General features: G+C 39.4%; 1 protein-coding gene across 1 annotated transcript in view; it reads right to left on the reverse strand.

Moving 5' to 3' along the window:
• The window catches only part of arrb2b (arrestin, beta 2b), a 23,190-nt gene extending 10,535 nt beyond the window's left edge, over positions 1–12,655 (reverse strand). Inside the window, exons 1-6 of the mRNA XM_008288374.1 lie at positions 12,553–12,655; positions 7,457–7,487; positions 7,296–7,356; positions 5,906–5,950; positions 4,853–5,049; positions 840–967 (exon numbers count right to left, since the gene is read on the reverse strand). Coding sequence (XP_008286596.1) covers positions 840–967; positions 4,853–5,049; positions 5,906–5,950; positions 7,296–7,356; positions 7,457–7,487; positions 12,553–12,575 — 485 coding nt within the window. The 5' untranslated portion in view covers positions 12,576–12,655. The remainder of the gene's footprint in view (positions 1–839; positions 968–4,852; positions 5,050–5,905; positions 5,951–7,295; positions 7,357–7,456; positions 7,488–12,552) is intronic.
• Positions 12,656–13,760: the final 1,105 nt, after the last annotated feature.

Below are 13,760 nucleotides of genomic sequence, written 5' to 3' on the forward strand. Positions count from 1 at the left end.
CAACCGTCAAAGTTGGTAAAATTGCTCCCGTTATTGCATTATTGCTTTATTTCCCTTCTGTTTACATTTGACATGCTGTGGAACCCCACAGCCACGTAGGGTCATGTGGGCGTGGTTTGTAGGGGCTGTGCCTTAGCTCCGGCTGCAGTCAGACCCTTCTCGATCCCGCAGCAGTTCACAACGTTTCCAGCCTCATTTACTACTGCTCATGCGCAGAGCCGAGAGCGGCTATTAGTGGTACTACTATTTAATACCAAGTTTTGGTAATTTAACCTTTAAATTGCAGCTTAATGTTGCTGTGTCATTTTGATCTGTTCTAAGTATCTGAATGGCACTGAGTGCACACTGTAGTCTAATTGCAGCTCAAATAAAGCAGCTACAGTTTCACTTTGAGACATGCTTTTGGCTGTTGTTTCCTTTCTTAGAAAAGCAAAGTCTATGCTTTAATAGTATGAGGCTTTTGATAAAGTCATCTTAAACAAATGTACTCATGCAAATAAGGTATTTCCAAAGAACTTTAGGAGGAGAGATGGTATCGGTATTGGTATCGGTATCGGCAAATACTCAAAGTTGAAGTATCGGTATCGGTATCGGAAATCAAAAAGAGGTATCAGTCCATCCCTATATTTAACTGTTGCCTGCACTGGCCAGCAACAGTTAGCAGTGAAAATTCCTACAAGGCACAACATATTGGTTATTAGCTGTTGGAAATAAAAGGGATGATGCAAAAGGAAAACCTGGCCAGTGACTACAATTTAGTGCCTTTCTAACAACAACACTGTTTTTCTCTAGGGGAATGTGCTAGCTTAGTTTGTCTTAAGCATCGGAATGTAATGGACCTTTGGTGTATCTTCTCCTCTACATTCTTTGCGCAGAACGCTTGAAGCTCATAGTCCACGCCACACGCCTTCCCGGTGTCCTCTGCTCCCGGCTGCAGGGTCACTGAGCAGGGCAAGTTCTGGGGAATCTGACACATTCAAACACAAAAATAAAGTCAAATCTATACATCAGCTCCAATTGCATTTAGACCTACGAAAATATGTTAAAAATGATGTGATTAAATTACACACTTGTGATTAAATAACTAAATTACTCACTCATATGAAACTTGCATTTAAAAATATTCAAAATCAGATGGTTTTTGGAAGAGTGAATCAGGATTAGGCATGGATAAACACTTTGAACCGTGTGAAGTGATTTAGCAAAATCTTTTTCCACATTGTAGCAATAATATTTGTCCAAAAAACACTACAGAGAGCACCGAAGACCCAAGTTTGTATGCCAAATTTCTTTCTCAATTTGCTCTAAATTTTCAAATCTATTTAGCAACAAAATAAAATGTCCATAATAATAATAATTTACTGCAATTAACACAGACATTAGCAGCTTAAAAATGGGATATTCACCAAAAATGAATGTAATCTGAGTTGTTTTTCCCCACATTAACAGGAGCTTAAATTGGTTTCTAGAAGTGTTTCCTCTGAGTTTATAAATTACCTTCTGCATCAGATCAAAGAGTGTCTCTAAAGAGAAAGAGTTGTGCAAGCAGAACAACTAATACCTTTCCTAAATCCTTATGATCATAGATTTTCCTGAGAGACATTGGAGAGTGGATCAGGCCTATGTCCTGTTGCCCATTGCAACTCATTTAGCTCTTACATTGGTTAATCTGTCACAGCTCGACTAACACCCGAGCCACACTGTTTACCTCTCATTTGCATGACGGTGCTCTTCTCATACATTTCCAGAAGGTTCTATGCAATGAAGCGTAATTCTGGTCTCCACCGTAATTTAATGGAGCACCTTAAAATAGACAGTTTTTCCCAAAAGAAAGCAACAACTTCATTAAAAAGAAGCAGTTACTGACAGCTCTTTGAACACTTGTTACCAATGCTGTAATTTCTGCGACCAGGAAGAACACGATGCACAACTTCTGGTCTTCCACATGAAAGTAAACCACCTGAATGCTTGCCTAGAATTTTCAAAGTGCTTGCTATGCCACGATCATCTAATCGTAATGCCTTTATATCTTCTGTTAAATCTTAAATATATACATTCCCCCTGTTCAGTGTTTAGCAAAAGCAAGACACAGCCTCCTTGCAAGTGACTCTTAAGCTGTTATATCTGCATGTTCAACGCTGTCGACTCTGGAATTCTCTTGTAGCCTAAAAAAGTCACCACCCTGTCTTTTTTACTCTGAAGAAACAGCAGAAGATCCCCAGTAACAGGTCAGGGTGAGCCCTTGGTGCCCCATTTTCAGGAATAAACAACCCAACAGCAGAATCTGGACAAATGACAGAATTAGTTTGGTTCACTTTATCTACAACATGGCCTGCACAATTGCCATTATCTCTTATTATCTCATTATATGCGAAAACAGACACTCCCCACACATCACACCAGGCACACACAAGTAACGAGCAATTCGGGGAAGGCTTTGGAAATACTGCGATACTGAGCTGGGAGCAATGTGTTGACTGGAAAAGGAAATCAACACAGTGGTTACGCAACACTGATGCAGCAATGTTTCAGAATTATGCTGGACAGGGGTGAAGTCCTTCCAAACCGAATGTAAAAACAGAAAGGAAAACAACACACTTAGTTTTTTTTTTCTGTTTGGTTTGCATTGTAATAATTCTGTTAGGAGTAAATAGGAAGGCATAGCTTCAGTTCTTGACCACAGAATTTTGGTCAAGACGGCATTTTCTTGTGATCAGCAGCAAACCGTCTAGAGAAAGGGCTTCCTTCTTGAATGGCAGCCTCTCATTCCATTGCAACAGAACACACGCTTGACTGACAGCTTCTAATTCATTGCAGACCTGCTTTTTGGTGATTATTGGTTGACTCTATGACTATCTTGACCAGGTGTCTCTCAGTAGGAGGTAATAGCTTGTGTTTTCTTCCTGATCATGGCAGTGACACATGCACTTTATACTTACAAATAATTGTTTGCACAGTTGATTCTGTAGCTGCTTTTTCAGATTTTTGCTGTTCTCTTCAGACTTTCCCAATGTAGTGTTGGTGGCAGTCTAATGAGTGTATCAAACGGGCCCTAGTTAAATTGGCTCAGAGAAGTCAGCAGCTGTAGTCAACCATAATCCCTCACGAGAAGTTACAAGGCCATGCCACGAAGAAAATTTGATTAACACAGATTTCTACATCACATAAATTGGTCATTCAAGCTGCTGTATGTATATTTTGACCAGGCAGTTTTTGTCATATTTTCAGAATGCTTTTAATAAATTTACGAAAAAAAAAGTAAAATGCTATGCACGGTCTATGTAACCTTTTGTTCAGGACTGTATGTTCAACATGAAACCTTTATCCTGTTTGCTGGTGGGTGCAGGTGAAAGTAAATCAACAATTCTGTGGACATTGTTAACATTTGTCTGGTAAAAATTGCAGCCACCACTAAAAATATGCAACTGTTTATAACGTATGGCAGTAAAATTGAGACTGCTATGAGTGCCATGGTTTTTCAGCTGTTTCATGCTTCTTGGATCAATACACACTAGGCACACACACACAAACACGATGTACACATACACAGCGACCCGCCACATTAAAACTGGTGAAGTAAATAACATTGATTATGCTGTTACAAATGGCACCTGTCAGTGGGTGGGTTTTATTAGGGCAGAAAGTTAAAAGTCAGATCTTTGAAATCAATGCGTTGGAAGAATGAGCTGTGTAAAAATCTGAGCCACTTTGATGAGGACCAAACTATGATCCAAAGACTACTAGGTTGGAACATCAGTAAAACAATAGGTCTTGTGGGGTGTTTCCAGTATGCAGTAATTATTACCGAGCAAAACTGGAAGGACAGCTGGTTAACACTCAGCAGAGTCATAGGTGCCAAAGGCTCATGCAGGTGGCTGGCCTGTATGGTCCAAACCCATACAAGAGCTTCTACAGCATAAATACTTAAAAACCTTACTGCTGTTAGTATAGAAAGGTGTCAGAACACAGAGAGCATGACAGCTTACTGCCTATGGGGCTGCGGAGGTGCAGACCAGCTAGAGTGCCCGTGCTGACTTCTGAGTACCACTAAAGATGCCTAAAATGGGCATATGAATGTTGGAACGGGTCCATGGAGCAATATAATAAGGTGGCCTGGTCTGATGAATCATGTTTTCATGTGAACGGCCGGGTGTGTGTCATTTAGTTGGGGAAGAGGTGGCAGCGGGAGGCTTTGTGGAAAGAATGTACGCTGGCGGAGGTAGTGTGATACTCTGGTCAATGTTCTGCTGAGATGCTCATATCTTACAGGACTTAAAGGATCTGCTGCTAAAGAGATCTCTGGAGTCCATGCCTCAATGGGTCATAGCTGTTTTGGTGGAATGAGGGAGACCTGCACATTACTTGGTTGGCTTTAATCACCTTCCTAATCACCAGATGCATAGAATTCCTGCATCTTGGGCACTAATTGGTGCATATCTATTCAGGGAGAAACATAAATACACTCTCACACTCAAATACACACATCATGAAATGCACATATACATGCAAACTTTCAAATATCCTCAAGCGCATATATTTTCACATTATGCATGCATTGTTACTTTTGTTAATTTCAACTTACTTCAGTGAGAGCTTTTTTTCCCCCCTTCTGTAATGGGAGGGTATAAATTCATTTGAGGATGACTGTACTATACACCGGTGTGCATCTTCCTCTTTTTCCTGTTCTTGTTGTGCCATCTATGCAAATATTATGTCTTCCCCCCAAAAAAAAAGCCTGATTAGGTGTGAACAGTAGAATTAATCTATGGTCATGTGAGATGGAGAACTGTTGTTCTGGGTTCTGGTACTCTCAGGGTGAGGATGAGGTTGTGTTTTTGTTTGATGATCTTACAGTGAAGTTGAAGGGGTAGGCATGCTGACCAAGCTTCTTCAGCAGCCTCTCCTGCAGGCGACTCAGAGGTTTCTTTTCCTCCTGCAGGGGAGGGAAGGCCTGGATTGTACTGACATACAGATCCTTCCGGAAGGAAAGGCCCAGGACATCAAGGTCCTCCCGACCATAGCGAAATGCACAAGTCAGAGACACAAATACTGAGGAGAGGCAAAGACAAAGATTGAACTCAGTCAGTAAATCAAGCCCCCATCAGACATGCCCTGCTTTCCATTAATCTGATTGCATATTAGAGAGCCAGCTTCCTGTTAGCCTGGTCACTGTTCTGTGAATGTTGCCACTGCAATCTTACTAGACTGGACCAAGTAGCATCTCTGTATCACTTTCAAAACAGCAAAAGTCTGAACTGCAATGCTGTAAAATTAACAGATACGCATGCATCAGAGGTTGAGCTGTGTGTGATATTGTTTCGACATCAGCAGCATCAGAGAGCAAAAGACACATTTAATTTTACTTGTCCAAATTACAAGACATCTTTTTCATTTTCCTACATCCCCTATCTATCACAAACTGAAATAAAAACTATAAAAACAAAATGTTACTGCTCTCAAGACAGACTCTGTAACATGTCAGATTAAGACTCACCAATAAAGAATGTAACCTAGGTTTTGACAACAGCAGTAATTTCTTTCACTTCTTGTACTAAATTATCCTTAACACAGAAACAGGACAGATCAGGATCTAACAGCAGTTCACACTGTTCTGCGCCTTAATCAGATATAGTAAAGTCATTTGTTACATAGCAGATTTAGATATAGTCTTGTGTCAATTGATGTGCTGTAGAATCTCGTATATACGACAGTTATTACACATGTATAACACTCTCTCAGCACAGTTGCACATGCGTCAAATAAAGTCATGAGGAGTAATGTCACGTCATAGTGACATATGTCTGAATGACAGAATGTTTTCACTTTAACAGAGTGATGACACCAGTTTGTCTGAAAAGGTCTTAAGTCAGTCTGTTCCTTTATGTCTGTCTTCAGGTCTTCCTACCTTTTCGATCTTTCAGATACTCTGGATCTACAATGAGCACTCCATCTGAGGAACACACACAAACACACACATAAAGTTAAACAAATTGCATCTGAGGATTGATTTTGGCCAGTGCACAGGTATAGACAGAAGCGCAAGGATATAAGACTTCCATTCAAATCAGGCAACATAAAGTGAGCTGCTAGCACTTGAGTGAAAAATGAATTTTAGCCATTTTAGGACCATGTCTGTACCAGGTCCAGTGTTAATCAGTTGCCAGTCTATAGGCTTAAAAAATAAAGTAAATTAAATACTTGCAATATATGTAGAGCAATAACACACACACACACATATGTGTGTATGTGTGTGTGTCAGCTCTCGACTTTTACCATTTTGAAAGGGATTGAAGAATTTCAAACTGAATTCTCTCAACTTTATATCTCCAAATTTGAGCCGGCTCACTGGGCTTCTCTGAGAAGTCAGAAATTAATCAAGCATAACATTCAACCACTAAAACACATTTTTCTGTTCAGGAATCCAAGTAAATAACGATAATTCGACATCTTAATCGAGGACTATTAAAGTGCTTTAGTATTTTTTCGTTTTTTTTTGTAAAACAGTAAGTCTGAAAATTCATGGATAACAATAATAATTATATTTTAGCATTTAAATACATATATATACATATACATATACATATACATATACATATACATATATACACACACACACACACACACACACACACACATATATATATATAATGAGCTTCTAAGGCAGGAGGACACATCTGTTTATATCTGCAGTCCCTGAATTAAATGTAAATCTTGACTTGTTTGCTTGAGACTGCAGAGCTCTATGAATCCACTCTCTGCTACAAACCCTCTGCTGCTTGATGCAGCTAAAGCACACCAGCTCACCTACAACTTGGCTTCAACAATGTGAAACTGCTCTAAATTGCGCAATTGCAAGTTGAAAGACTGGAGTAATTCAGTTATAGATGTTTGAACCAAAAAGTGGTTCTGAAGAAGAAAAAAGATGCAAAAAGTCACACAATCAAAGTTGTTCTGTGTTTTTGAGATTGCTCATGAAAACATACACAGTATAACCCATATTTAAAAAAAAAAAAACACTATGAAAGTGATAACAAGATATACATATATACACACACACACACATATATACATATTTTTAAAAACACACACAAAATGCAGGGCCAACAAAGCTTATCTCAATTCAGATACTCAATTAAAGTGAATAATACAGCCCCCTTTGTTGGAAATCAGGACATTTTAAGGTAAAGACATGCTGTAATGTTTGTCAATGGTTAGGTTTAGATTTAGATTATGGTTAGAGTGAAGTTCAAGGATTTTAATGTAAGTCAATGTGATGTGCGTGTGGCTAGACTCACCCACTGGATCTACATGGTCTAGGTGATCAACAAAATCTCTCTTCCCTAGATAAACTGTGAGCTGTGGAAAGAATTACAGACAGAAGTAAAAACGGAGTGATTAAAAATGCACAAACGGAAATGATAAAATGGTCAAAGAAAAATTGGCACACATATCCCACCTTGCTGTTAGGACTGGATTTCTTAAAGACTCTGTGAAAGAAGAGAGAGAGCAGCGTGAGCAGAACTGAATTTATTGTCTATCACTTTTATACCAGTAACCCAGGCTTCAGCAAGTGTGATATGTGTACTTGTGTCTTAAAATGTCTAGAAACCTAAAATGTGTGCACACTTTGAGCTACACACAGTTGTATACATTCATGGATGTTTACAACAATTTTACTTTTGTTCCAAAAATGCATAGGCTTGGGTTGCCAGTCTGACCTTTTACACAGTCAGATGTATTTGTTTGGTAAATTACAGGGAATCACAGCTGTTATGTGATTCAGATTGATTTAAGTAGCAAAAAGTTGATTTTTCATGATCTCCTTTAATAACTTTATCTTGACAGAATAAGCAATAATGGTTTTTCCCAGTACTAGCTAGCAGCAGAGCAGCTGTGTTGTTTTATTTGGCCTGAAGTCAGTGGATTGGCATATAGTGAAATTAAGTCCATTCTCTTTAATGGTTACTTTTTGCAACTTTTGAGGCTTTTTACACACACAAAAATACGTCTACACAATAAAGGATACGGTTAAATCCAAAAAGCTTAATAAGAGCTCTTTAAGGCCTTGTATGTGAGCGTCTATTATATATCAACAAGCTGTGACTGTGATAACTGTGGATCTTATTAGCAGTTCAACACACACACACACACACACACCATTGGCACTGTGTAATCATTCCATATGTCCCCCTTTTAAACACATACTCATCCTGTAGTAGCAGAGAGCCAATGCTTGAGACTGGTGTAAACAAAAAGTGAGCAGTTGGAAAGCAGCAGAAATAACTGAAAGCACAATGAACTGCTGGACAGGAAGGTCAGCATAAACTACAAGTAAACTGTCCTGGAGTTTCACAATGTGTCACAAACGTGATTCTGGATGACATTTTCTCTTAAAAGTCTCAGCTGTAAACAACTGTGTGATGTGTGTGGCCTGTTGATGACCATGTGTGATTAGGTTAAAGTTCAAGGCATAGAACATTACTGATCCTTGTGAGGGAAACAACAGTAACTGCAATGGAATAGACCCCCACCACTTATCAAAAAACAATAGTAATAAACCTATCTGTAATCCTAGAAAAGATATGCTGTCATAGACAAAACGCAAATGTTTAGTCACACAAATGATCACAAGTTTGAACCCTCTGATCCTCTTACAGTGCTACAGATCATCTGTCTGTGCTGTGAAGCTAAGCAAGAATATGGGCAGGGGATCATTCAGACATAAAAGCAATTGATCATAATTGATTAAAAAAAGTGACTAAACATTTAAAAAAGCAACAAAAATAAACAAAAATAGCTCTAGTTGGTGAGTGTAGGTGAAATGGATTATTGGGAGTGATAATAACACCTGTTCTATAGAGGCAAAGCAGGTGCTTGGTAGATGGTAGTGCTTTTCAAATGCTGCCAAATATGCTTCGGGTCTTTTACCTGATGCCAAAACAGCTCCTAACCACTGACTATACAAAATTGTTTTAGGTGACGTGTGATATTAGGCACCAAAACCTTAGCTGGAGAAACCTTAAAACACCTCATTGGAGCCACAGTAGATCAAACTTGTTCAAGCACCAAAGCATGCTTTGTCCATCCTTGGTACTTTAATGATCAGTTTTGGTGACGTAGAACGTTGTGTTAATCAAATTTTCTTAAAGGCATGACCGCTTATCTTTTTGTGAGTTATTACAGTTGACTACATACTGACTCCTCTGAGGCAATTTAAATAGGGCCCATTTGATACACATATTAGACTCTATAACAAAGCCTGGAATGGGAACATCTAAGCAGCTGAGTAGGGATCGAAAGAAGGCAATTATTGATTTGAACAAGTCAGGAAAGTTCACTGGAGCAATTCCAAAGACGCTACAGGTCCCAAAATCAATTGTGCAAACAGTTGTTCGTAAATATAAGGTGTATGACACAATAGTTTCACTGCCACAATTAGGAAGACAACACAAGCTACCACCTGCTACTGGGAAACAATTGGTCAGGATGGTCAACGAAGAATTATCAAAAAGCATCACCAAGGGCTAAAAGGCTACCGTGCAAGAGAAAAGCTCTTTTTTTCAGAAACCGCACCTCAAAGGTCAACTGAAGCTTGCTGCTGATCAACAAAGAAAAGGCCTTCTGGAGGAAAGTTCTGTGGTCAGACATAAAAAATAATCTATTAGCTAGTATTCTACTCTGGCAGCTGTTTTGCTGCAAGTGGAACTGATGCTTTCCATAAGGTAATGGAATAATGAAAAACGAGGATTACCTCCACATTCTTCAAGAAAACCTAAAATCGTCAACCACAAAGGTGGACAAAGCTGGGTGTCCCAATGAGTTTCAGTCATTTACCGAAGAAAATTAAGAGCTGTGGAAGTCACTGGAAACTAAAGACTGCAATGATAGCTATGGTCTTTACAGGTGTATATGAACTTTTGTTCACAATTGCATATTATATACGTACATTTAGGTGTTGTCTGCATATATTTGTATAGTATAGATATTGTTTTGCAACATTGTGGGTGCATGCAGAGTTTGAAAAGATGAGTCCATAGATTTGCGCTCTGGGAAACACTGCATCACTTTTGTTCCTTCAGATCTATAGTCGTCCATCCATCTTGTAAACAGGCTTTGATTCATTTCCAATGCTTAACAGAAACCTCATTTACCAGTCTGTGTTTTTCAATCTACTTTTCAGCATATTCTGGAAGGGTGATTTGACTCTCACCCGCCTCCTATTATCATTTTCAAGGTACAGAGCAAATCAGGACTTATGGAGTCATTTGTTCTCTCCTGTCATTGTACAGTGTTTGCAGGGGGATTAACCGGAAAAACACCCCCACTATTCAGGTCAAATGACTTGGCTTGTCTAGCTTTTTTAGAGTTTGGGAAGGGCTATTTAAACCTCCTCATGTTTTGTTCCATACAGCTAACTCGCCACAGCAGGCAGTAGGTGTGGTTCATAAATCTTCTCCAAATGTTCTTGTTTGTTTTTCTTGTGCAATCTATATGATGTAGTCCATAGGGAGACCCATTGCTCAGAATTAAGGTAGTTAAAGCCCGACAGAAACAGCAGAGCAGAGAAAAAAAAAGTGTTTTTGCTGGAGCTCAACAGGAAGTGAACGATAAGTATTACAGGAAATGTGGCCAGTGTGTGCCAATTATTTGTACACCAGCAAATAGTGTGCGACATAGCATTGTTATTTATCGGCCAACCTTCAGGGTTCATGTAAACATCAGCACAGAATGAAAACTGTGTCTTCATAATCTAAATTACAGTAGAAAATGTTGTGAATTTGCAGGCCTATAGGCCGAGCTGCTATCAAGACCATGCAGGCCAAGTCAGCTTTGCCAAATTTATGCACATCGCTGCAGTTTTAAGATCTAAGCATGTGGCTGTGCAGGAATGTGCTGCCTTTTACATTCTGAGGAAAGAAAACAAGGACAAAAAAAACAAAGTGCTCATCCTGATAGTCACCACAATGTCCTTTACTTCCTTAACACAGGACACGTGAACCTCGTCCTGTCAACCCCTTATCCTAAAGGGGGGGAAAAAAGTGATGACAAAAAAACCTCCCAGTGAAACCTGTTTGATAAACTGAGCAAAGTATGGAATTACTGACGTTTGCCAAACTCACCTGTAATATGGTTTAAACGCTGTTCACCCTCTTGCATTCTAATATACAGTTTCACAAAACTGGCTGCTGTAAACTTGTTGTTCTTGGTAGAAAGTGATCATTTTTATGGAAAAAAAAATCTGCAACTTTAGATGAATGTTGGGGAATTTAATCAATGACTGTAGAGAGACTTTAATACATCCATGCTTAGGTCCGTATCTCATACACACTGCTTGGGACGCATTTTTTTGTTTAGATTTGTTTACTCCTTCCCAAAGACATTGCACAAGTTGTAAAAGACGGCAAGCTCTGACTGATCCATGACCAACATGTAGTCTCTCATGGCTCTCAGTTAAGTCATGTCAATAATTAATAACTCTGTAAAACAATGACTCGATCATCAGAATCAGCTGACAACAGCTTTTCAATTAAAATGTCAGCATCAGCTTAAAATGAATAGTGTCAGGCAGACAACACCTGTCAGGCTAATGGATGTATGAAAATGTTATACAAAAACTAATATTAACATGCCTTGGTTTGTAAAGTGTACATCGTATTTCATGTCTGCACTTTCCAGTGAGCCATCATCAAATGTAGTAGGAATACAAATGTGCTTCACTTGAAATAATAGAGAATCTCTCCTTCAATGTAATTTGATTATTTGTCTTTGGCGACTCCTGGTGGTAAAAACAAATTCTCTCGCGTCATCACCACTTTCTTGCGGTTCTGTCAGACTTTAAGAATTTTATTAAAAACAGAATGAAGCAACTGGAAACAGAACAGAAAGTTACAATCAGCTGCCCCTGAATGCAACACCGGGTCCTTCAGGATGAGTCGAGTTAGAAAAGTGGTTCAAATCGAGCAGGACTCTTGCAGAGTATTTTCTCCCTGTCAAACACCTGCACAGTGAGTTTTTATTTTTCATACTGCCAAATAGATATTCGAACAAATCCTGGTCGTAATTTAAACTGATTTCTTGCTGAGAGGTCAAACTGTGGCTGCATTCTTACATTTCCCAACACCACCCATGCGTTTTCACTTATGAGGAAGTCAGCTGGACTTCTTTCCGAAGTGGTCACATTTCATGATCGCAGCCTGGCATCATGAGACTTTCTAGAATCCGACATCGGTTCGATATTCCAAAAGAAAAACAATGTCAGTGATCTAAAATCCACTGAGGAGAAATCAGCTGATCGTCAGGTTGTTATATGTCAGCGCTGCTCCGTGTGTTGTCACATGTAAACTTGCATTATTTAAGCTGATATGTCATCTCTGTATCTGCTCAGTGTTTTCCTGTGTACATCCGGTTTTAAATGAGCTTGGATGGTTCCCCTTTTCCCCTGTCGACTTAACGGAGTGCACGTCCATTTTTCTTTTCTTTTTTTTCTTTCTTTTCTTTTTTTTTCCTTTTTTGCAGCATACATGACTCAGTCTATGTGGATAAATGTCCTACCTGGTCCCCGTTGTGTCGCCCATCTCTTCTCTCCAGTGTTTCTAGATCCGCGCTGATGTCTGGGCTGCTTCAGGGTCTCTGCTGCTGCTTTTTGGGATCATCCAGCCTGTTTCCGCAGCTTTAGGACAAAAACCACTCCCACACTAGATGATGGACACCACAGTCACCCAAACACCTTCAGTACTACTACAAATCACAACACTACAGTGTAAAAGTACTTCTATTACTGAAAAATAAATGGTGATGGTAAGTGCAATTACTACATAGCCACTTGTAGATCTAGATTAGTTTCTGACCTATGGTGGAAGAAATACTAAGATCCTTTACTAAAGTAAAAGCACCAATATCCCAATGTCAAACTCCTCCATTACAAATGAAAATATTACATATAAAATCCTACGGAAGCAAAAGTACGTACAGTATAAAACAGAGGTGGATTAGACCCCTACGCCATATCACTTGATTGTCTTGTATCACTTTGTGGTTACTGCATCACTTCTAAGTTGACGGGTAGGGTATTTGCCCCTATATTAAAAATACAGCCCCCTCAGTGGGAAGTTAATGCAATAAAATCCAACAAGAAACAAGATACAGGAGGAGCTGCAAGGTGGAGCGGTGGTTAGCACGGTGGTTGCCTCGCAGCAAGAAGGTCACCTGTTTGGGTCCGTGTGAGGACACCGGGATCTTTCTAAGTGGAGTTTGCATGTTCTCCCCGTGCAGCATGGGTTATCTCTGGGTTCTCTGGCTTCCTCCCACAAGGTCCAAAAACATGTTGAGGTTGATTGGTGACTCGAAATTGTCCGTAGGTGTGAATGTGAGCGTACTTAGTTGTCTGTCTCCAAGTGTAGCCCTGTGATAGACTGGCAACCTGTCCAGGGTGTCCCCTGACTTCACCCTAAGTCAGCTGGGACAGGCTCCAGTCCCCCGCAACCCTCGTGAAGATTAGGCAGTGTATAGATAATGGATGGATGGAAGATACAGGAGGATCAGTGACCAACTAAAAATCAGTTGAAGCAATAATGAGAGCCACAGTGGTTGTCCTAACATCCTGTGGCCTTAAAACTTCAGTTATCTAAACAAGTTTGTTATAAATAACTATTTAATTTTAAACCAACAGTTGTGTTGTTGAGTCAAAGTTCTTTCCAGTAGAAAAATAAGATAAAAGTTAAAGAAATAGAACAAATATTTGTTCTATTGTTTAAGGTGTT

This window comes from Stegastes partitus, unplaced genomic scaffold (genome assembly GCF_000690725.1).
Source record: "Stegastes partitus isolate 25-593 unplaced genomic scaffold, Stegastes_partitus-1.0.2 Scaffold556, whole genome shotgun sequence".
In the NCBI taxonomy this organism is placed as follows: Eukaryota; Metazoa; Chordata; class Actinopteri; family Pomacentridae; genus Stegastes; species Stegastes partitus.